General features: G+C 24.4%; 2 protein-coding genes across 6 annotated transcripts in view; one reads left to right on the forward strand and one right to left on the reverse strand.

Moving 5' to 3' along the window:
• Window positions 1-2274: 2274 nt before the first annotated feature.
• The window catches only part of LOC129605453 (DNL-type zinc finger protein-like), a 49907-nt gene continuing 27952 nt past the window's right edge, over window positions 2275-24229 (forward strand). The window contains exons 1-4 of one of the 3 annotated variants that reach the window (XR_008696716.1): window positions 2275-2915; window positions 3094-3209; window positions 3887-4031; window positions 4104-4206. Coding sequence is in view for 2 of the 3 variants with exons in the window: in XM_055515231.1 (XP_055371206.1) it covers window positions 2389-2901 (513 nt within the window). In the remaining variant the exon portion in view is untranslated. Of the gene's footprint in view, window positions 2916-3093; window positions 3210-3886; window positions 4207-24229 lie in introns of those variants that run through there. The other 2 variants (XM_055515231.1, XM_055515232.1) reach the window with 2 other exon arrangements.
• LOC129605452 (myb-like protein D) lies at window positions 5172-23995 on the reverse strand. 3 transcript variants are annotated; one of them, XM_055515228.1, is made up of 3 exons: window positions 23868-23995; window positions 20188-21191; window positions 5172-7670 (listed from the first exon to the last, which is right to left on the reverse strand). In XM_055515228.1, exons 2-3 carry the CDS (start codon window positions 20269-20271, stop codon window positions 5346-5348), a joined length of 2409 nt encoding a protein of 802 aa, XP_055371203.1. In that variant the 5' UTR covers window positions 20272-21191; window positions 23868-23995; the 3' UTR covers window positions 5172-5345. The 3 variants fall into 3 exon arrangements, with proteins under 3 accessions (XP_055371203.1, XP_055371204.1, XP_055371205.1); XM_055515229.1 differs by having other exon boundaries at window positions 23782-23989; XM_055515230.1 differs by lacking the exon at window positions 23868-23995 and adding an exon at window positions 23614-23700.

Raw genomic sequence — 24229 nt, forward strand, 5'->3', positions numbered from 1 at the left:
ATAAAATAGAAGAGCTTATAAAATTTTATAAAAATATGTGATTTAAATGAGTTATTCTTATTGCTTTGATGTCTTTGAATAAAATGTTAACTTCAAGCGATTTAAAAACAAAGAAGAAAGAATTTTTTGAAACAATAAATTATAAAGATAATCCTAACACATTTCCTAATGATATTTTTAAGAATGAGCTTATGAAAAAGAAAATAACATAAACGAGTTCAGTTGAAAACACAAAACAAGTGTTTTCTTTTCTAAATAATAAGTGTTTGGAAAAATATCAAAATATTGAAAATTAACGAAGAAGGAACTGTTGTACGAATTGTAATTAAATATAAATAATTCTATATCTCTCTGCGCATAAACATAAAATTAATTTAAGCAAAAAAAAATTAAAATGTCTGAGAGAAAATTTGTAGCAAAAAAGTATTTTAGTACTACTTTTTTCAGAATGGTTTGCGTCTTTGAATAGTGTCCGTAGATTGTTTTGAAAAAAATTCTTTCAAAAATTTGACAGCAAAAACATAATAAATTATTAAATGAATACGAGACACAATTTCCGAAAAAGCTTTACTAAAATTACCGTTGAAATGCTTGACATTTAATTTTGTGTAAACAAAAATTCAAATAATATTCACCGGTTCTTGTTCTTGTTCCTACAAATTTGCGAATTAAGAAAATGGTATTTTATTCTATTAATAAAAAATGTTTTGAGAAATAACTTGTATTTCTTTTTTTTTTTTAGGAATCCTTATTGGAAGGGCAAGAAACCACAGGAAAATTTCAAGACGTAGTGCTTTCTAAAGTACAAAGTCTTCTTTTTGTTGTTCTCAAAAAAACTACGAAATATTACCCATCCGAACTTGATGCTAAATCACAGTTCAACCAAATGAAAAATATATTTTGTTATTTAGATGAGTGTGCATATAAAATTGCCAATATAAATTTAAAGAAGTCTACAAAAATTAATTTAGAAAGCTCATATTTAGCGGATGGAGGTTTTGAGTGCATAAACGAAACTTGCAAAACTATTAAATATAACTTAAAATTAAACAGAAAAAAAGGTAATTACCTATGATCTCAACAGAAAATAATAATTTAGTTACCTATTTTCCTAATTTAAATAAACACCGATACTTTGCAATGAAAAATATTCCAAATAAACTATAGTCACAATACATGCTATGTACATTTATAAATATGTATGTATATAGATGTTATGTAATTGTAGTTTTTTAAATCTCAAATATTGTACCGCAACATTACATGTACATAAGTATGTGTACTTTTTTTAAATTTTATTTTTCAGTAAACAAACTAAAATTAAAAAATGCGGAGCTGAAATCTAAACTTGCAGACGAACGATTTAAATCAAAAGTTCTTTTAAAAATGACTAAATATTTGGCTTCCAAATATTATGAAAACGAACAGGAAATTAATGACAAAGTAGCTGAAATTGAAAATTTTCAAGAAAAAAACCTGCAGTTGGAAGCAGACCTGGAAAACATGATTGCTAAAATGAATGTTATTCGTGAATGTAGTACATTTGCAGAAAATACTCAGTAAGAGTAAACTGAAAACAGTAATTTTATTAATATAGGTATGTGCTAATGGTGGAAAGTTTTATTTAAAAAAAAATACAAAAATAAATATTATTGCAATAGATGTACTATGTAGATATTATGCGTATAAGTTTTTATATACACATGCAGTGCACTTTGTTTAGATCAGACTATTCGAGTTCAAAATCTATCTACAAATATTTGATGAATTTTTATTTTACACTAAACTATTTCATTCAACTAGTTACTCTAATTCTCTAGAATGCTTTACCACTAAAAAGAACGTATTTTTTCATTTATGCGATTTTCATGAAATAAGAATTATTTTACGCTTTAAATTTCGTTCATACTTTGAAATATTTATTGTTTTAACCAAATCTGTTATTATTTTTATTTATTTTGCTAAAAATAATAAAAAAAAGAACAATGGATTCTAAAAATATGAAATGAAATGGAAATTGGAAAATGTTAGATGGGAAGTTTCATTACAGGCAAAGGGAAGATATACTCTATTGCCAGTCTATTATTTCAATTTATCTATGGTATGCACATGAGTAGCTTTAGCTTAAATTCTGACATAAGAAAAATATTTAACAACCGCGGTTTAAATTCTTTTATTTTTTAGATATTTTGACATATCGCATGACATCAGTTGGCAAAAAGTTTTTTGACATTATTGGCCAGGTTGGTTGTCACTGTCAAAATAAATTTTGTTATTTTGTTTTCATCTATCAAATTTGTTGAATTTTTTGTATGTATAATTTTCAAATTTTTTTAAGTTTATTTAAAGTTATCGTAAATATTAAAGTATAATAAAGTTAAAGTAATTATGAATAATCTACGTCAAATATTTAGTATGCGTACATTAATCGCAATACAGCAAAATTTGTTTGCTTCAAATATCGTAACACAAGTTTTCAGTCATAATCCACATTTTACATATGCATATCAATTTTTAAGACCATCATATTGTGAATTTCCGAGATATTTAGCACAGCTAACTAACGTGACCAAAAAAGATGATAATGATAGCAAAGATCAACCAGGAAATAATTCTGTGCCATTGGCGCAATTAGAATCAAAACTACAATTAGTTTATACCTGCAAAATTTGCAATACAAGAAGTATAAAAATAATTAGTAAACAGGCTTATCAAAAAGGTGTAGTTATTGTGAAATGTGATAGTTGCAAAAATAATCATCTAATAGCAGATAATTTGGGCTGGTTTGCCGATAGAAAAATTAATATTGAAGATATTTTGGCAGAAAAAGGAGAATCAATAACAAAAATTTCAGGAACACATAATGGAGAATTTGTATTAAACGAAAATCACGAAAAATAAAACAGTTTTCTGGTGTAAGCATGTGTTTTTATTAAATTAGATTTTTTAATTATCTATGAATTCTTGCAATTTCTTGCATCATCATCTTGGTACGATGATGCAAGAAATTGCAAATTACTATGCTATGAAGTGTTGTAAAATTTTTAAAAACACCTTTTTCCGAAATGATTAAAACAATTCAATTACTTACAGGTCAAATGAAAACTTGTATGGAAAATTAGTTGCATATACATATTTCATTATTTGTTGTTATCTATGTATGCATAGTGTATACATACTGTTTTTTGCTTAGATTTGATTTAACATATGTAAGTTAAATAATTGCATTGTTATAATAAAATTCAACTAAAATGAAACATCACCTTTTATATCGAAAATGCCATTGAATTCGGCGATATTGATTTTCGAAAAAAGTATAATCGTATCAAATTTTATCTCTAAAGTTCGCTTCATTTTTTTTTGAAAATCCTTCTCTTAAATGTCTACCAAAGCTAATTTTTTTCCGCTGTAATCTATAGTGTCACAAAATGTGAACAGATTTACGGGTGAGAGGCAGATATATATCCCTTACTATAATCTCTAAATCGCTTATTACTCTCGAAAAATTAAGCAAGTAATCTCTTTACAGAAAAATCTATGAAAACTCTATTTGTTTAGTACCATAGATAGGTATTAGACTTACCTGCAGATATTTAATATAAAATTTTTTAAGAAATTAATTAAATAATATACTTGTAAAAATATATTTTTTATTGTTTTGAATAAGTACATAACATGATATTTTTTATCATTAAAAATTAAATATTAAAAAAAATATAATATTAAAAATAATACAAAAATGTGGCACTTTTCATATCAAATAAAACAACATAAAATGCATACAATATTTATTTATAAAAATTAAAACTTAAAATCTATTATTAAGAAATTTTTAATGCTTTATTAAATAATAAACAATAAATTTAATTTCTTTTGCAAATATCAGTAATTGTAGTTACCGAGACTTATACATAAATGTATATATTATGTACCTATACGGACATCGGACTCTAAATAATGGCTATGCATTAGAAATTGATATTTATGGCTTGATGAAATAAAAACATGCAAATCATGTTTATTAGAGTAACGTATGCACTATATATATAGTTTATATTTTATTTTTTATATAATTTAAAATACCTACATATTTTAATTTTCAGTGCCACATTATTCGATTTCGGTATATATTAGCTGAGAATTTATTTATACATACATCAAGATTGAGAAAAATTTTGGAACAATATAATATTCTTATTATATAAATTATATAAATTATATTATGTTATTAAAATAAATCTAATACAAGACATAATTTTAAGGACGGCAAAAAAATGTGTGTGTATGCATAAGACACCAATTATTTAATTATTAAATATATCCTTCTTTTGAAAGATTTTCTTTCAAATCCAAAATTATAAGTAATGTGTGCAAATTATAAGTAAATATGAAAATCAAATATGTAGGTACACTTTTTCCTATTTATTTAAGTTAAACGTGCATACAAGCCACACATAGTAATAAAATTAGTATTAAAACGCAAAAATTTAATTTATAAGATTTTACTATTAATTCATTAAAAGTTTAATTTCTAAAACAGTAGGTATAAATTGAAAATTACATCTTGTATTGGAATTATGGTTTACTTATTTTATTTTGAAAATAGAAAAAATTAACATGCATAATAATTAATTCGGTTTTTGCTTTCGGACTATTATTTTTTCTTTTTAATTTTGTTTTTCGATTAAGTAAATTGTCTTTGGTCTAAACACATTTGAATACCGAATTTTTTAAAGGAGAAAATCTAAATTTTTTTATTTTTTTTTCATTTTTTTTGAAAATTTAAAAAAAAAATGTAATAACAGTGATAAATTAAAAACAAGATCACGACTTAATGTAGTAATTAATATATAGTACAATTATTACCTACTAAATCATATTTCAGAAGAATGCAATTTAATAGTTCAAAGAGACAACATGGACCATTTTGTAACAGAAGAAATGAAATATGCTCATAACTAATTTAAATGAGATAACTTGCTTTGGTAATACTTTCCAAATAATAGATTCCGAAGAACCTTAAAAAGAAAAAAATTCTGAAATATTTTTCGAAAAGTTACTCAGATAAATAATTACTTTATATGTATAAAAATATTTTAGAAATGTTAACGTATTTTTTGTGATTGAAATTTAGAATTTCTTTCAATACGAACACATTATACTTTTAATTGATTTTCTATTGCAGTTTCTTAAAATTTACTAAATTTTATTAATTAAGTGTTCATTCCAAATTTAAAATTTATCTTTCATTTAAAAATGGATGGCACAATTAAAGTAAGATTATATTAAAATATACAATATTCAAGGCAATTAAGTACTATATATTTGAAATTTATACATTTATTTTAAACTCTTTTCGGTTTACTGACAATTGCATAACTCATGCCATTATAATTTTTATGACCCAAATGTTGTTGATGCATTTGCAAATTGCTAACATCATCAGCATTTAATGTTTCCACTGTAACATTTTTTTGTGCTAATGATGAAATTTGTGGTGATACAGGTGTATTTGATTTTCTTAAAACAGCATGTGCCAGAAAAGTATCATCAATTATTCGTTGTGATGTCTGTTGTATATCTGGACTAGTTGCAATAAATTCATAATCATTTGTTGATGCGTCAGGATCTTTTTTAGAATATTTGTTATTACTATTAGTACTGTTATTTATAATATTATCATTATTTTTATTATTATTGTTGCTATTATTATTGCTACTACTATTAGTATTATTATTATTGATTTTAGTACTGTTATTATTGTTGTTGCTTGAATTTGATGAAGTAACAGTTACTATAGTTTTATAACCACTTGATGTATTTTTATGATTAGGAGATAAAAAATCCAAACGATCATAATTATTTTCTAAATCTAAATCTGATGCTATGCTATCACTAATTTGAATCCGATTTGAATTTATATTTGCATTGTGACCTACTTTTAAAATTGGTACCCTATTCAGTTGATTTGAATTTTTCAATGTTGTCATTTCTTTCTTTATTCTATGAGGTTCACGTTGAGATTGCGTTCTTTGCCATACAACATCTACAAGATCATCTTCCGGTATTGAAGTAACATGTTCAACATGCTTAATATCATTCATACCACGAGTTTTCCATGCCTCTGTTATATTTTCAATAGATTCATAATTTTGTTGTTCTATACGATGTTTTTTATTAGAATCATTACGCATTGGTAAATCTGGCGGTTTATCTAAATTGTTATTACTACCATTTTGTTTCATTTGTTGTTGATTTGATGAGCTACCTATAATGCCACTTGCAGTAATATTATTACTACCAATAGTATTATTATTAATGATTTGTGGTGATGGTGTACGATTTTTAAGTTCTGGTGATGGTGAATTTAATATAACAGTAGAATTTGATGTTTGATCACTAGTAATAGCGACCGGCTCGAAATTTTTAAATTTCCTAAATTTATTTTCGCAATTTTGTTGTGATGAAGAAGATGATAATGTTGGCTGTGTAGAATCAGTCGTTTGTTGAGATATTGAATTTGTTACTGAGTTGATTGTATGTGCTATTTGAGATGTTTGTTGACAATTATTTTGTGAAATTAATTGAGCAGCTACGATTGAATGTTGTAATAATAATTTTTCATTTGTTGGTGATGCTGGATTAGATGTAGGAGTTGTTAATGTTTGTAAATTATTTAGTGTTTGTAAATTATTTAGCATTGGAATTAATTTGCGCGGTGGTTTATTCGGTATTATCTTCTGTGGTAACGGTAGCAAAGGCAGTTGTTGTTGCATGATATTTGAACTTGTATTTGAATTAATGGAAACATTATTTAAGGAATCATTCGACGATAGAAAACCTCTCATTGATATACCACTTTGATTTTGAGATGAACTAAAAGAATTTTCAAAATCTGATACAGATTGATGATGATTTGGTGATGGTGGTAATGGGCTACGAGAACCTGGTTCCATCTGAGCAGCAGCCGTTAACTGATTTTCACCACAGTCCAAGCTATTAATACTTTCACCACTTATCAATTTTTTCATTGATTTCATTTTTGATGACATACAACGAAAAACTTCTTGCGGATTTGTATGATCTAATTGAAATACACCTTCGCCAGTACTACATTTGCGTCCCGCTTCAAATGTAAATTTACCATCACGATAACCATACTTTCGTATAAATCTATATGGCCATTTTGCTATAATTATACTTAAATCTTCAGCTGATTTTAATTGTAATTCAGTTGCAGTTAAATGTAACATATATGTTTTTGATTCCATTTGGCATCTTTGTGATGCTTCGGACGGTATTAATTTAACTATAAATAAACCATCTCCATAAGAGCTGCAATAGAGATCATTGTCTTCTTCAATAGCTGAGTTTCGTGAATTACTACTACTGATATTATTATTGTTACCACTTTTATCACGAAAAGCTACAGATTGTAGTGCTGTCACCCATTCACGTAATTCTTCTTCAGTCAGTGTATTCAGTGTTAAAGTTCCGGTCATTTTAACAATTTGTATTTGATTAGCCGGTGCTGGTTCTTGTGTTATTTTAACACAATTTTCCAATGTTATAATCTTCGGATTTTTGTCATCTTTCGATTCACAAATTTCCAAACGTTCAATACCATGTTTACTTGATTTAAACAGGAGACAGTAACGTTGTGATGATTTCTGAAAGTAATATATACATATGTAAATTACATTTTTTATTAATAATATTATTTTATTATAAATATCGAATCGATAATAGAATTATTGACACACAAGCTGGTAATTTTTATTTACATATCAAATTATAATAATTATAATATAACAATAAACAATATGTACTGAGGGCAAAAAATTAAATGTCCGCGAAAACTATATTGAAGAATATCCAAAATTGTCAAGTAAGTCAAAAAGGCAGTAAGTAATACCAAATACAAAATGATATGCATATGAAAATAATACTAAATATCCTTGAAAATTTTAATTCAACTTTCTCTTAATCCTAAAATACCGTTAAAATACAGATTATAAACAAGGGGTAACGGTGCACTGCGACCAGCATATAAAGATCTATTGTGCCTGTATATGTATATATAAATGTTTGTTTTTTTGAAAGTATAATTGTGTAACTACATAGAATAGCCTCTAATAATGTTAAATTTTATAGGAGAAATGTTTTATTAATATGTTAATAAACACAAAATATTGGAAAACAAAAGATACAGGATGTATCCTCCAATTAATGAATTAATAACATATTTATTCATGTGGATTTTCAAGTCAGTCAGAGAAACGTTGTAAATATGATGTTAATAAATATACAACAACACTATAATTATAATTCATTCTAATAAAGAAAGAGCGAAAAAAATATACCTACATACTTAAGTACAAGAAAATATACTTAGATTTTAATATTTGATTTATAATTAATATAAAGATATAAAATTATATGAGAAATATAATACAAAAAAATAAATATAATTATTGTATAAGCACATTGTATTTTGCGAATAATTATAATAGTAAATTTGTACAAGCAGCAAAATAGGATAAAGAATAAATAAGTATAGGAAGGTACAAGAGCTACCTAACCTAATTAATAATCAAGAATACAAAACAAAATTGAAATACTTTGTGTTAGGACTAATATTGGCCACATCTATTGAATCTTCTCATAACAACCATATCGGTATAATGGTTTATAATTACTTATTTATTACCAGTCTTTAAAAATGAGAAACTGTTAATGAACTGACAAAAAATTTTCTCATTCAGCTATGAGAACTAGAGTACTTGTTTTTCTTAGCAACAATTTGAGCAAATTCAATGATTTAAAATAATAAACAAAAATATTTATCAAAATTGCACAATTATTGGATCATTCATAATTGCATAGCATGAGGCTATTGTATTAATTTTTCCAAAAACAAAAAAAGGTATTGATGGACTCATGAAATGCAAAATAAACTAGAAAGTTTTCATTTGAGTATTGAAATATACTTATATTTCACTCCATTTGTATACATAGTTAACTCCAAATATATTATAATTATCTTATAATTGACCGAAATTAATTTTTGCATATGGCAGATCTTTAAGTGATATAAATACGCGTTACTGTTATAATACATACATAAATAACTATCATTGAGAATATAATGAAAGTAATAACAAAGAAAAAGTCAAAATGAAAATAAAATTAACGATCCGAACGTGTATGTGAAATAAAAAAAATTATATTGCATACACAAATATAAGTTTGTATGCATGTATGTTCTGAAATTTTAAATTTTCATACATTTTATTGTTCACCTGAATGTAAAGGTATTTTAGTAAAATTTGTACTTATGTAGTATTTATAAATACATATGTATATAATAGTAATCGTACAAAATACAAAGAAATGGCTATATTAGATTACTGTCGTCGTCAACATAACCAAAACAACAAAAGAAAAAAGCACAAAAAAATAAATAATAAAGATACGAGCAATAAAAAAAAATATTTAAAATGTAAAAAGGAAATGCCATTGTTGAAAGCCAGTTAAATGTTGGCGTTCGGATTTTAGACGCATTTCAGGTGAAAAAAATAAAAATTAATAGGTACTTGTAGCAAAAAAAAAATAATTTTCTAAAATCGCTAATTTTAGAGCCTCGTGAACATAAAGAGTTTCTGGAAATCACACTGAAAATATTTTAAAAAATACATTGAAAACTACATACCTAGTAAATTTTAAATTTTTTATTTCAACAGAGTGCTTGTATACAACTAAAGAGGGAGCGTTTAAACAAAAATCTTCATAATTTTTAATTACAATGTTACTCACGACTCACTGATAATTTGTGCTATAAATTTTACCGAATTCACTTAATATGTAACTCTGAAACTATTTTTTTTCCCTCGAGAATTAAAGCTAAATTGATAAAATGTTAAATATGCCTCAAATTCATTTTTGCCTTAATTAGACGTGTTTGACACAATATTATTAAAAGTTTTGCGATATTTTCTAGAAACATTTTATTAATTCAACTACATCTAGCAATGTAGTAATTGTCTAAACGTATTTTTGTAAGAAACTTATTACATTTTGTATGTAGTATAGGCCAAAAAATTCCTTACTATCATAAAACATGCAATGTTAACATATTTACTGCTAAAAGCAGTTCTACTATACTTGCATGATTATTAGAATTTTCATAAGAGCGCAAAATATTTGTGCATACAATTAGTACAAATTCTCTCAAACTGTAGGTACCTTTCTATATTTAAGAGCAAAAGTACTCAATGGAATTTATAATTTTAATTTTATCTCTATTTTAATTTAATGTGAAAATAATAATTAAAGAACAAAATTAAAACATTTAATATCATCATTAAACTGTTGTTAATGAATTCACATAAAATTATTGGAAATTTTGTAATATGAAGTAGCTGGGTCTTCATAGTATTTTCAAGAAAAAGAAATTTTGTGTGTATATACTTAGGTTCATATATGTAAGTATGTATGAAATTTTCAATAAATATGATATTATCCTTTAAAAATTCAATGAATTAAATATCAAATAATAAATTTTATGTTATGAACAAAAAAATTAAAATTATAGTTTAAAAATCACCTAAAATAAAGAAGAAGAAAATTTTTATCAAAAAAACGACAATTCTTTATTTAATAAGACAAAAGTTTAAACAAAGTACTTATAAAAAAAATTTTTTTTTTCTTTTATTTATAAATTATAAAAAAAATTGATAAGAAATTTCAAAAGAATTTAATTATACTGATAAAAAAAAACGTAATTGTTATATTTATATTAATTGCGCACCTATATTTAAATTTCAACAAAACTAGACTTATAGATGCCTAAAGTATGATTGATATGACGTCAATTTATCTGTAAATAAAAATATTTACGGAATTTGGTCTTCATTGGAATAGCGTACATACAATAAAATAGAGAAACAACCGTTATGAAAAGCTAAAGAAAAAATATATTATAAATTTATTGATTACAATAAAAGGAAATTACATTTGACTATATAAAGAACGATAAGAAAACCTTTAATTCATTAAAATGTTGTATATACATATAAACACTTATATACATATGTATAAGTAAATACGATAGTATACTTAATTAATAATTAGTTTTTATTTGGAAATTAAAATCAATTTGCTAAGGAAATGAAGATTTTTTAGAAAAAAATTTTTAGATATTTAAAATCAACTCAAGTTAACAAATTCACTTATTGGTCCATTACGATATAGATTCGTAGATTTTAAGGGAACCGAGTGGGACAAGAGGATCTCCTCTCGGGCCGGTAATAGTTAGAATATTGACCATATTCTCTAAGCAAAATCTGTAATCGGAAATCACATTTACAAAAACAATTAACTAAGAATTTGTTTTAATTACAAATTTAAAACTTGTTCTTTATATATTAGGTTCTTAGTTTCATTTTGTCAGATAAATTAATTAAATTTGAATGAGTTTCATTTGAATTTTAGTCAAATGAATAAAACTAATTAAGCCAATTACAATTTTAAAACTTATAACCATGATCATCTTGCAATTAATAAAAATTTTCAATTGCGATTAAAAAATTAACAATGTGTAGAAATTATTTTACAACCATGACGAGGGATAATAAAATTATGTACGACATTTTTGAATATGTAGTTTTCAAGGGGCATAAATATTATACTAAAATATTATGTTATGTCTCTGCTCCTGGTTTGTATTGATTAGCACAACCATATATCTTACTAACACACAAAAATTGCACAGTAGCACAATATGTTCACTGTATTTAAGTAGTACATTAAGATGCACCACAACTGTCAACATAAAATTCATGTGAACTGCATAATTAGAACTTTTGTAATTGAGAATTATTTGTTATACTTTAAATCGTTTTTGTAATAGCTATAAGTAATTATTAATTTTCGCTTTCAAATTAACTACTATGACAACATAAAATATCGGTTATTTGATATTAAATAACCATTGACGTAATTATGATTTTAGTTTTGAATAGTTTTCAAATTTAAATGGTCTAATAATATCTCAAAATTATTGTTTTTCTTCTTCATTTGGCACGTGTGTTCATTAAATCACGATCAAAATGTTAAAATTACGTCATCGAAACCTGATTTTTTTTCAATTATATTGAAAATTGCAAATTAATTTTTTTTTTTTGCACAAAACACAAAAACTCAAATTTTTTTATTATTTTTTTATTATTTTCTTTTTTTTTTGTTATTTCGAGTTTTTAAATAACTTAAAATTTTAGTTTGGCCTCTTATCAATTAAATGTAAAAATTATGCAAAGTTAGTTCTCAGAAGTGGATTAATTTTTGATAAAGGAAACAACTTTTATATTCAGTTAATGGTTAATGCTTCTCCGAATTTATGTTTTGAATTTCCAAATTTGGAAACTGTAAACTGATTAAGAAAAGTATTAACTTGAAATTTGTTGGAAAAAAAAAAACAAATTGGAATTTTGTATCTTGTTGAGTTTTTGATGATTTTTTAAAGAAAACTTGAGTTGGAATAAATTAAAATGTAAATTATAATAAAATTTCTAAAACCTAAACATAATTAATAGTTTTCGAATGAAATTCGAATTTTTTCTGTACGAATTGTAGACTAACCATTTGGTTCCTTACATTATGCAACACTGTAGTTCACTTGTCTCATACAAAATATTAAAAAAAAAAATAAAAAAATTTAATGATTATTTTATAAATAATTAAGTAAGTACACTGTTGCTTAAGAATATAAGAAATTCAAATATAAAAAAATTTGTACGTATTATGTGAGTATGTATGTTAAAATATTTATATTTTATATATGTGTATACATTTGTATGCATAAGTATGGGTCAGAGTTAAATAATTTTATTTTCTTAATTAAGTATTTATTTATTTTTATCTTATTTTTTATCTTAACTCCATAAGAGTTTATCATACATTTTTAGTTAAATGGAAAACTACTGAGATTTTGAACAAGAATTAAAACAAATAAAAAAAGAATAAATACCGCTACTAAACTAGTTTTTTATAATTTTTTTAAAAATGTAAAATTTTTTAAGTATTCCTCAATCGATTATATAAAATGTCATCCCGTTAGGAAAAAATCTGTTTTTAAACTAACTTTAAACAGCCTCCGATCCTTCTCATACTTTCCCTTAACTTATAAATACTGTAGTGTAAAACAAAGTTGGCACAGTATTTTGTTTACATTATTTGAGCGAATAAATTTAAGAGCTTTCTGCTCTTTCATGCTCATTCAAAACGGTTTTAAAACAGTATAATCGAATTGAATGTATCGTACAAATTTCTGCATAAATTTTAGTAGATTTTATTGAGTTACCAGAAATTACTTAAATTACTATTCTTATACAATTGTTATACAAATATGATGTTCGTTTGTAAATCTTTAAAATTTAATTCAATAGCTTAACATTTACTTTTGTATATAGAGTTTTATATAATAAGCAGTAATTTTACATTTACACGTAAAACAGGTAATTTATTATAATATAGTAACTTACAATCTTACATATACAATAGAAAAAATATGGCCTTAAAGCAATACGGCTATTGTTATTAACTTAAACTTGTTTATGAAATTTGTTATCAAGTTTTTTTTTTGTTTTTTTTTTTAAATATTGTGTGTATTTCTTAAAATTTATAGATTGGTATTAGAGTTTCTGTTATTTCGAGTTTTGCCACATTATTTGGATGTTTAACAAGTAAAAACTTGCATTGAATTATAAAACAGAATACAGTTTTCAAAGGAATATGCAATTTACTGCAATTGCAGACTCTTGTTACAAAAATTTTTTAAATATAAATCGATAACATTTGGAAGGCTCCATCATTTATTATTGTATTCAAAACGAGGAATACAGCTGCTTTCGTGTACGGAAAAAAAAATTAAAATACGTTTAGGACTGTCCTTTTTGTAAACACAAATCTAAAATTCGTAAGTGAATAAATGATCTTTACTTTAAATTTAGACCTATGTAAATCCTTTGTATCCTGTTTTGTACAAAAGAGGAAAAATATTTTTTTTTTCTTTTTATTTAAAGGGTGATTTTTTTCGCTCTTTGATTTATCGTTTTCCAATATCTAAAATTTTTTATATTTAAAAATTTACCTGTGATTCGTAAAAATTCATTATGACACACACGATTTTACTTGTTCATCATTATAGTCCACTGAAAAATGATAACAAACATTTGACAAGTACAAAAGAAGAATGCCTTCAGTAAGCAATTATTTTTTTGTTTTGAATCTATGGTTCAAATAAGCACCCTATATTTTGGGTTTGTTTTATCAATTAGGGTTTATTTACGATAAAGTTGTAAAATTACCTGTTTAAATATTTTTAAAATTGTTAGGTTTTTTATCTTTAAGTTACACATACTTATATAAGTAGGTTTATACATTGTGTTTTTGTGACGGGCGCCTCTAATTAGTATTATGTACAGGTTTTTGTTGTTTTTTTCTTCTGTTTTCTTTTTGTGGAAGAACCGTAGTCATTCATGACTTTTCTACAATAAGTGTTCATATTGCAAATGTTTTAAACTTGCAATTCATTATATTGTATATTATTTCGCAGTATAAGGGGAAGTTTTAGTGAATGTATGGATGGGGTACTTTACATAAAAAGTAAACCAGTGGTGACGTCTTGTTAAACATGGCAAATTTTTCCCAATGATAATTGAAACCGCTTGATAATTAAGTCAATTTATTTAAAATATGTAACTAATTAATATTACAGATTTTTATAAAAGCGATACTGCAAATACTGATAAATATGCAATACATTATTGACTATTCTTTAGAATCAAAACAGTTCATATGATTTACCTGTACTATTCATACTAATTTTGCTGTATGATTAAAATTAGCCATGTTTACGAACAGCCATGTTTATGTTCATTTGAATAGCCACATTTGTTTATGAAGATAATATAGCGTACCTTTCACTAATGTTCTAGTTCTGTTTTGAACCATGTGGTGATTATAGAAAAAACGTCATTTCCTTTTCGACACTCGGACGTTTGAAATGAATTCTTCTTTCATATTTAATTTTTTTAAAAACAAGTTACTATTAATGCCAACTCATTCTTGAGAGCTAAGTTTTTAGAATTTTCTACAGAGTATACTAAAATTTCACTATTTTAGGTTTTTGTAAAGAGTGAAATTGATTTTCATTCCCAATGATTTTTATATGGTTTTAATTATTTAAAGTTACATTTAAGTATACTTAAAAAATTTCATCAATAATTTCTTTCATACCTAGCATATTATTTTCTTTTGATATTGCAAAAATTTATCTTTCACTGTATAGATTACTCAAATTTTATGTAAATATGTATGTATTAATTGAATATACAGAAAGTACAAGCGTATGTACATGATTACGTTACATGTATGCACAAACGTTAATGCACACATTCCTATAGCTTACGTACGTTGATGTTCATTATTTTATGTACAATGTCAAAGTAAAATAAAGCAAGAAAAGGAAAAGAGATTTAAAAAAAATTAAGGTAATCAATTATAATTAAGGTTTTCACATATTTACTGAGAGTTCAAAAAACGTTTAACATCGAACCACCTACACACAATGTCTTCAACATCCCTGCATGATTTTTTTTATATTTTTTTTTTGGTTTTGTTATGCTTTTCTCTTTTCTTTCTACTTTAAAGACAATAAAATTAAATTTTAAGAAGTTTTTGCATAATAAAAATAAAAATATTATTTTTAAAATTTTTTTCCAGTTTAATTTTTGTAATTAGTGGAAAAAAGAAAACGAAACAGCACAACAAAAACAGGAATTACACACAAACACACACGCATTAAGTAATTTTTTCTACGGTTGTTTTAAGTCGACCTTTCCGCTTTGGTTTAATATTTTGTTTTTTTTTTTTTAGAATTTTAGATACTGATAAATTGCGAAAACATAAAACAAAAACCTGAAGAAAACAAATAAGAAATGGAAGAAAATTATAAAATCTCTCCACACCTTTTATTCAAAACATTGTTTGTATGTATATAATGGACAGTGTTACCATATCAATTTACTGCTGTTCAAATTAATTTTAATTTTTGTAAGGTTCTTAGAATCTTTCTTACAAATTCTAATAAGACTGACAAAATCATAAGTATGTTATTATTATTTCTTAAAAATTTTTTCAATTGAATCAATTTAAATAATGCTTTCGCATAGCTCCCATACAACTCAATAGATTATTTTGAATATTTCAAAAACAAATAAACAAGATGCATAAAATTTTGCAGTTACGTGTTCAAATATAGTTCAAATATTGCTATAGAATTTTACGGATTCAGGTAGCTTCTTTACAACCCTAAGACTCTAAAGCCTAAAAGTTAAGATTGAATTTTTGAAAAAATTATTAAAGGTAGGCGCAGTTCTGTGTCCAATTATGCTTTTACAGATATACTTTTGTAGAACTTTCAGTAATTGATAAAAATTAAATAAAAAATAAGTTTTATATTAAATGAGGTACTTAAATTAAGATAAAAACCATCGACTGCGCGTCTATTTATTGAATTTTTTTAATAGTGGTTTATTTTTATAGTTATTTATGCATAATTTAAGAATAACATAATAACACTCTCACTTATTCCTGAGCTATCGTGAGGAATATGAAAATGCAAAGCTGTTTTGTATGGAAATCGTGTTATGTAAAAATTAAATCGAACCTATTAAATTATGTAAGAATATAAATATAATGCATAATCAATTCAAATTATAACATTTCTCAGGTTATCTTACAACCCTGAATTAATCTTAGCCTTATTTTGATTATGTTTTTGTAATATTGGCAACTTTAAATAATATACATATGTTTATACGTATGAACAAAGGTAAAAATAAATAAAGAAACAAAAACAAAAAAAAAGAAGAACAGGTAAAATTTTAGACTGGAATTGACTCTCTTAACTGACGGTGAACTTGAATTCGTATTCATTCGAGGTGATTTAAATTTACGGTTGAAATAATCCCCCATACTTATTTCTTTAAATAAAAAATTAAATGACATGAATGAAAAATGTATAAAAATTTGATCATAAAATAAGATTTTCTTTGATGAAATAATTGTATATACCTACTTACATACGTAAATTCAAAACTATAAGTAATAAATTTGTACTAGAATAGATTAACTCGGGGATTTGTTTAACTTATTTACAAGAGAGAACAAAACTATACTTTTGTCAGAGTTCCTTTTTACAAAACACAGTGGCTATTGTTCATAACTTGAATATCTCATTTTTATGAATTTTAATGACTTTCTTTTGAACAAAAATTAAAAAAGGTTTGTAAAAATTCAATAAAAAAATTTTTATTGGAAAAAGTATATTGTTTTTTGTTTCTGTTTTGCTTTTATTATTAAGATTTTTTTGGAAAGATTTTCTGATTTATTAATATGTCATAAAACGATAAAACTGATAAAGTTTCTCGTAATATTATTAAATCAAACCTTTGTGTAAGTGTCTGTGTGTTTGCAAGTTTATCAGAATTTATGACTGAATAATAAAAATCATAGCCGATAGAATATGTTGTTATTAAACAACTACAATACAATACATAATTTAACAGGTTAAAGGTACTTGAGCTATTAAATAAATTAAATCATATTAAGTACACACATAAGTATATGAGTTCAAAAATTTACAAATTAAGGGTTCTTAACTAAAGTTTTAAGCAATTGATTAAAGAATTCGGCTTATCGACTGAAAATCGATCTGAGTGGGATATAAGATCCAATGACTTTATAGCTATTTTAAGAAAATATTTAACAATAAAAAAATGTACTCATTTTTGTGTTTTATAATGTGGAACCTTGTCTGGTACACAATATATAGCGGCTTTCTACTATTTCTTCTTATTATCTCTAATGATAATAAATAAAATTTATTTTTATACTTTTTTACATTTGCGAATTCGTACTTTGTACAGCGTTCACGAAAGTATGGATAAGTTATTAAGAATATTAATAGATTTACACTCGACGTTTAAGCTAGATACATAATATGTAAGTATGGGAAACGCCTACAAGTGGAACAATATTATAATCATGATTTCATGGCCTCAAGAATTCCATCTTATCAAAGTTCAATTACACTAAACTTTCACTTTAATTCATTTTGTTTCTTAGGCTATATTATTTATAAGTAGCTGTATGAATATTCATTACCATTAAGAAAATTTACTTATGTACTTATCTAGTAAGTTTTGAGATAGTTTGCACATTCATTTCATATTATTGTGAAATTCCAAATAAATTTAAAAACGCACATATGTATTTACATGTATGCCATTATATGAAGAAATTTAAATAAATTAGTGGATCACAAAGATTAAATTAAACAAATTTGCAAATATATGTACATATTTTTATTTATGTACAAACCTAATTTTATTTGATATTTCATAACAAAAATTTGATTTAGGCTAGATATACTTATGGGTTTAACGAAAATGAAAAAAAAAAACACAAAAAAAAGCACAGACTCAAAACCAGTTAAAGAGCTACGATTATTTGTAGTTTCATACTTAAAAGCAAAAGAAAAGCTATTAAAAGAAGGTGAATACAAAAAAAATTGAGGTCAATTAATTTATAGTATAGATGGCTTGTATGTATGTTTGTGTTTATATTCTCAATATGAATATTTATATACTTATACGGATATGTAAATTAGGACTAGCACAAGATGGTACAACGAAAATAAACATTTTTTTATCAGAATTCTTAATCAAACTGAAGAAAAAAAATATAATTAAAAGAATACTTTAATCGGGAATTACTTAAAATATTGTTCTTTATCAATTTTAGCAATATAATATACTTTTATTTGTATATGTACATATTTTCTAGTTAATGTTGTGTACCAGTCCGGTGCTATAGGATGTATCAAAAAGACGTCAGAGAACCAGTTTTGAACTGTTACTAAATTGTTCATAAAAAATCAAACTAATCATGTTTACAAATATGTGTAGTTAATAGAAATGATATTTCAAATTGGATGAGGCTGAACATATATGTTGATGACGTCCTTCTACTGACTCACTCAGCTGAAGATATGCAATTCATCACAAATAAGTTAGCAGAAAAAACAAAGAAAATAGGTATAAAAATAAGCATAGGAAAAACCGAGCTAATGAGAATTAATAACACAAGTCAGGTCTCCGTTCGCGTACAGAGTACCTTTATTGAGGAGAATTCGAATACATGGGTACGACAATAAAAAAAGAGGTAGGAACAAAGAAAAGGTAAAGAACGCAGGATTTCCAAGATTCAGTAGAACGCAGGATTCACTAGATTCTATACAACTTGGAAGTCAACCCATATATCACGCAGAACCAAAATTAGAATATTCAACATAGTTGATGAAGCGAAACATAGTTGATGTCCAGAACTAGTATGTAAAATATACAGGACAGTACCCTTAGCAAATGTCTCAAAATTATATGCAAAATATTCTGGCCACGAAGATTTATGAGCCAGCAGCTGTTAGAAATTTAATAGAAAGAAACAAAATATAAAATAAATTTAAATAAGAAACAACAAATGGATATGGATTGGTCACATATTAACACACCGAGAAATGTCAGTAGCACGTCAAACCCTGGAATGTAGCTCCCAAGAGAAATTAAAGGAGTCATGAAAAAGGAGTGTGCAAAGAATATTGGGGCTAGCCAAGAAAGAAACAAAGAAATTCGGTACTTACACATATTTAGTACTTAACATTCCTATGAAATCTAAGAATATTTATAAATATATTTATATATATGCACGTACATACATATGTTAGTAACACAATATTTAATGTACTAATTTGAATTTCAGTTGAAATACTAGGTATACAAATGTGAATAACTGTACATGGGATATAAAACTAACGGTAACGAAAATTTTGTTTCAAAATAATTACATACATATATGTATGTCTCAATATTGATATGTATGACTGTTATGTGCATAACTATTTAAGTTCTTTATAATAAGTATATGTATGCCCATAAATTTACCTATATATTGTAATTATACTAAAAAATTAAATGAAAAATAAAAATACTAACTAAAATAATTGAATATTATTGGGTATACAATAGGTATAAGTAGTATAAGTAACTAAGTGTACAATATACGAACCTTTTTTGATATTCGAGAAAATCCAGATTGTGTTGGTACATTAAGAAATCCGGAAAGAACTGGAATTTCCACATCCATTTTCATTTAAGAAAACCAGAAAAATAACCAAAAAAAAAAAACAAAAACAAGCAAACAAATTTTTTATTTTGTTTTTTTTTTTTTTTTTGACTTTTTTTTCTCTTGTTTTTATTTGTTTGTTTGTAAGTTTGCTATGTGTTTTTGTTTTTAATAATATTGCAACTGATTAGTTAGTAGATATAAAAAATAGTTACTTATGTACATATGATTGTATGTATACACGTGTGTATACCTATGTGTATAAATTTTTAATATCTAAAATATTAAAGTTAAGGAATGTGTAAATTTAATCACAGTATAAGTATGAAATTTTTTAATTTTCTTTTCTTTTTCTCGTTTTTTTTTTTTAACTTTTATTTAAAAAATATAAAAAAATTAACATAATGAATTCAAAAATCTGTTGTGAATTTTATTATATAGACAGCACAAGACACATATGTATGTACATATGTTGTATGTATCTCATATTTCTTCCGATTTCTTCGCTTTACTTAATTAAATATGTATGTACACATAAAAACACAAACATATGGCAATCTTTATCCGCATGCTTTTGTATCTTATTATTTTCGTTTCTTCTTCTTCTTCTCCTTTTTCACTTAATATTATGTAAAATATTTTGAATTTTTATAAATAAAATTATTTCATAATATTCATTGATTAACAGCTTTAGCACCTTTTTATTTCTTTGAAATATTTTTTCAATATTTTTTCGATGAAATTTCAAATTTTAAGTTTAATTTTAAATTTGTGACGGATTATAGATTATCACGGTGTTTTTTTTTTTTATTTTTTGGAATTTTGATTTTTAATATAAAAATTCTTCCATTATTGCTTAATTTGCATTTTTTAGTTGTGTTTTATTTCTGTTAATATTTATTTTATTTAAATTTTATCATTGTTATAAATTTATAATTAAAATTTTTCTGAAAAAAAAAAATATGAAAATAAATTAAAATTATTGTAAACTAAAAAAAACATACACACATAGGTAAAAATTAAATTTATTAACCACTCAGGTAAATTTTCCATTTAATTATTTATTCACCACTTTTGTTTGTGTGTTTCTTATTATTTTGTTTTTTTTTATTTAAATTTTTTATTTCTTTTTTTTGCGCTTATAATATCGCTTTAAATCCAAGAAACAATATAAATAAAGAAAAGTTACAATAAAATAAAAAAAATGCAAACATTTTAAAACCAAATAAGAAAAAAAAATGTAAAAATTAAAAACGAACATAGGCCCATAGCAAAATAAAATTATATGTACTCGTATATATATATATATACATATATGTATGTAGGTACGTATAAGTAACATACATAAGTAAATTATGTATATTACAGAAAAAAAAATTAAAAATGCTAATAATGTGTAACCGCCTCAGTGTCACCCGCCGCTGCAGCCATAACCCACAACTCCAATAACAAACAACCCCTGCGTTCGTTTTGCCCCTAATCGACTAAGTCAAGCAGAACCAAACAAAAATACAAATATAATTTTTAAGAAGAAAATTATACAAAAAAAAAAAAAAAACAGGAAAAAAAATAACCCACCTCCATTTACAGAACTGGATTTATATAACACCAACAATAATATTAAATAAGAAAGACAAAATTTATATAGATGTTTATAAGTATGTATGTATTTATTCAATGTTTAGGTATCGTAGTTATGTTAAAAATAAAGAAAGACGGGAAAACAAAAGAGAATTTCGCGATCTTACTTCAAACTATAAGATATATTTTGCAAAATTAAATACATACATACATACGTACTTGAATGTTTTATTTTATATAGCTGAATATGTTTTAGATTTTAAAAATTTAATGGTAAGGCACCGTTAGTAGGAAATGCAGTAGAAATCTACTGTAATCAACACTCAATTTTATGAAGTTCCCGGCTGAGTGAAGACACAAAATTATAGCATTATAGACTGTCTTACAGTGTAAACAAGAGTTTTTATAAGAGCCCAACATAGCGGACAAATTTTATAAAACTGTTTTTCTTACTCCCTTTTTCTTTCTCCCATTGTAACGGTACTTTTCATATTGGTTATTAAATTTAAAACTAATATTGTGTAACATTATTGTGTTTAGTTATTTAAACTATAATTTCGATAAAATAAAAGTGGTTAGACTCTTAAAAATAAGAAAAAATATTTATTTAAAAATTTAATTGATATTCAATATAGTGAATTAACTAAAATAACTCGTGTTTTTTATTTTGTTCACTGGAGCAGATTTTTAATGTATTAAAAAACGATTCGTGTTCAAATTTTCATTGATTGAAATTTTCAATTGTCACAAAAATTTTTTGGTATTAATATTGGTACATTATGTAGATAACATTACGGAAATCATAAAAACTGTAAATATTTGCATTGTAATTATTAAGAGCTTTTATAAGCACATACTAAAATAAAAATATTTAACAAACATAAATCTATAGTTCCCATCAACCAAATAATTTTTAATGCCTTGATTGTTTGAAACACAAAATAAAAAGATCTTTTGTTGAAATTTTTTATAAACAGTGTAAAGAAAACTTAAGCAGGGATTCTACATGTCCACATACATATATTTCATGCGCTACATATTCATTTTGTATGAAAGATGGTTTTGTGTCTCTTTGCAAACTTGGATCATAATTCGAAACTTTTCTTAAAGTTTTTATAAAACACATTCTGTATACTATATTCTTTCGATGGTTTCATTATCGGTTTTCAACAATTAAAACAGGATTCACTTATATTTTATAAATTTGCTATTTATAGCCATAATTTATTAATTGCCGTAAAAAATTTTATTTGCTTATTTAATTTGAACTTCTAAACGTAATTTTAATTAAGAAAGCATTATTTATACTTTAAGCTATAAAACATTTTTTTTTATTGTAATTTTTTATTTATTTATTTTTTTTATTTTGTTTTTTTTTTTTGCGAAAATAAAAATATTTTGCAAACGTATTTGTGTTAAAATAAAATTTTAATAATAGTTAAAGAAAATAATAAAAACAAAATATATATATAAAAAAACTTGTTTTAAAAACAAAACAATAAGAAAAATTAAAAACAAACATCGAAAAAAAACCATGAAAATTGCATAAAAATATCAAAGAAATTCTGCAGTGTTGCAGAGCTGCAAATTTATTTCTTTCATGCAATTTAATGTTTTTTCTCTTTATTTATTATAAAAAAAAAATTTCAATCATTTATTTAAATTTTTCATAATTTTTATTATCAATTCTTTTTTCTTTTCTCAAATATTTTTTCCAATTAAAATCAAATATTTGTGATGTCACAATATAAATTTAATTTGCACCAGGTATTTATATAGTAGAACAACCACAAGTATATTATAATATGAAAAAAAGAGACATCAATATTATTTATCTCATTTTAAATATTGTATATAACTAGTTATTAGAAAAATTGTAAACTTCAACTTAAAATAAATTTTTAATTAGCATTAAATTTAAAATGGAAAAATTTCCAATCAAAATATAATTCTAACCTAAAAAAATATATTATAATTTTTTTTTCTTTTCTAATTAATTATATTATTTTTTTCCCCTTTTTTCTCGACGTCTTTTATATTACTTTTTATTGAATTCTATAAATATTTATAAAAACAAAAAAAAACACGAATATTCCCCATTTAGCCTTCGTTTTAAATCCAATATTTTAAGCCGAGAGTAATTTTATTTCGTTGTCCGATTGCAATGATAATCCGAAATAGACTGATCGAAGAAGCATTAAAAATTAACTTTGTTTTTACTGTATCTGTATATTTATTGTTGATCATTTGTAAGTGTTAGTAAGTTAAAATAAGAATATATATAATATATAATATATAATATATAAATATATATATATATAAAAAAATAAAATCCAACTTAGATCAATGTGAAAGGCAGTTAAATATTATAATATTACTGATAGCATTGTTCAGGTTTAGAATG

Source organism: Condylostylus longicornis, unplaced genomic scaffold (assembly GCF_029603195.1).
Source record: "Condylostylus longicornis isolate FDR11 unplaced genomic scaffold, ASM2960319v2 ptg000013l, whole genome shotgun sequence".
Lineage (NCBI taxonomy): Eukaryota > Metazoa > Arthropoda > Insecta > Diptera > Dolichopodidae > Condylostylus > Condylostylus longicornis.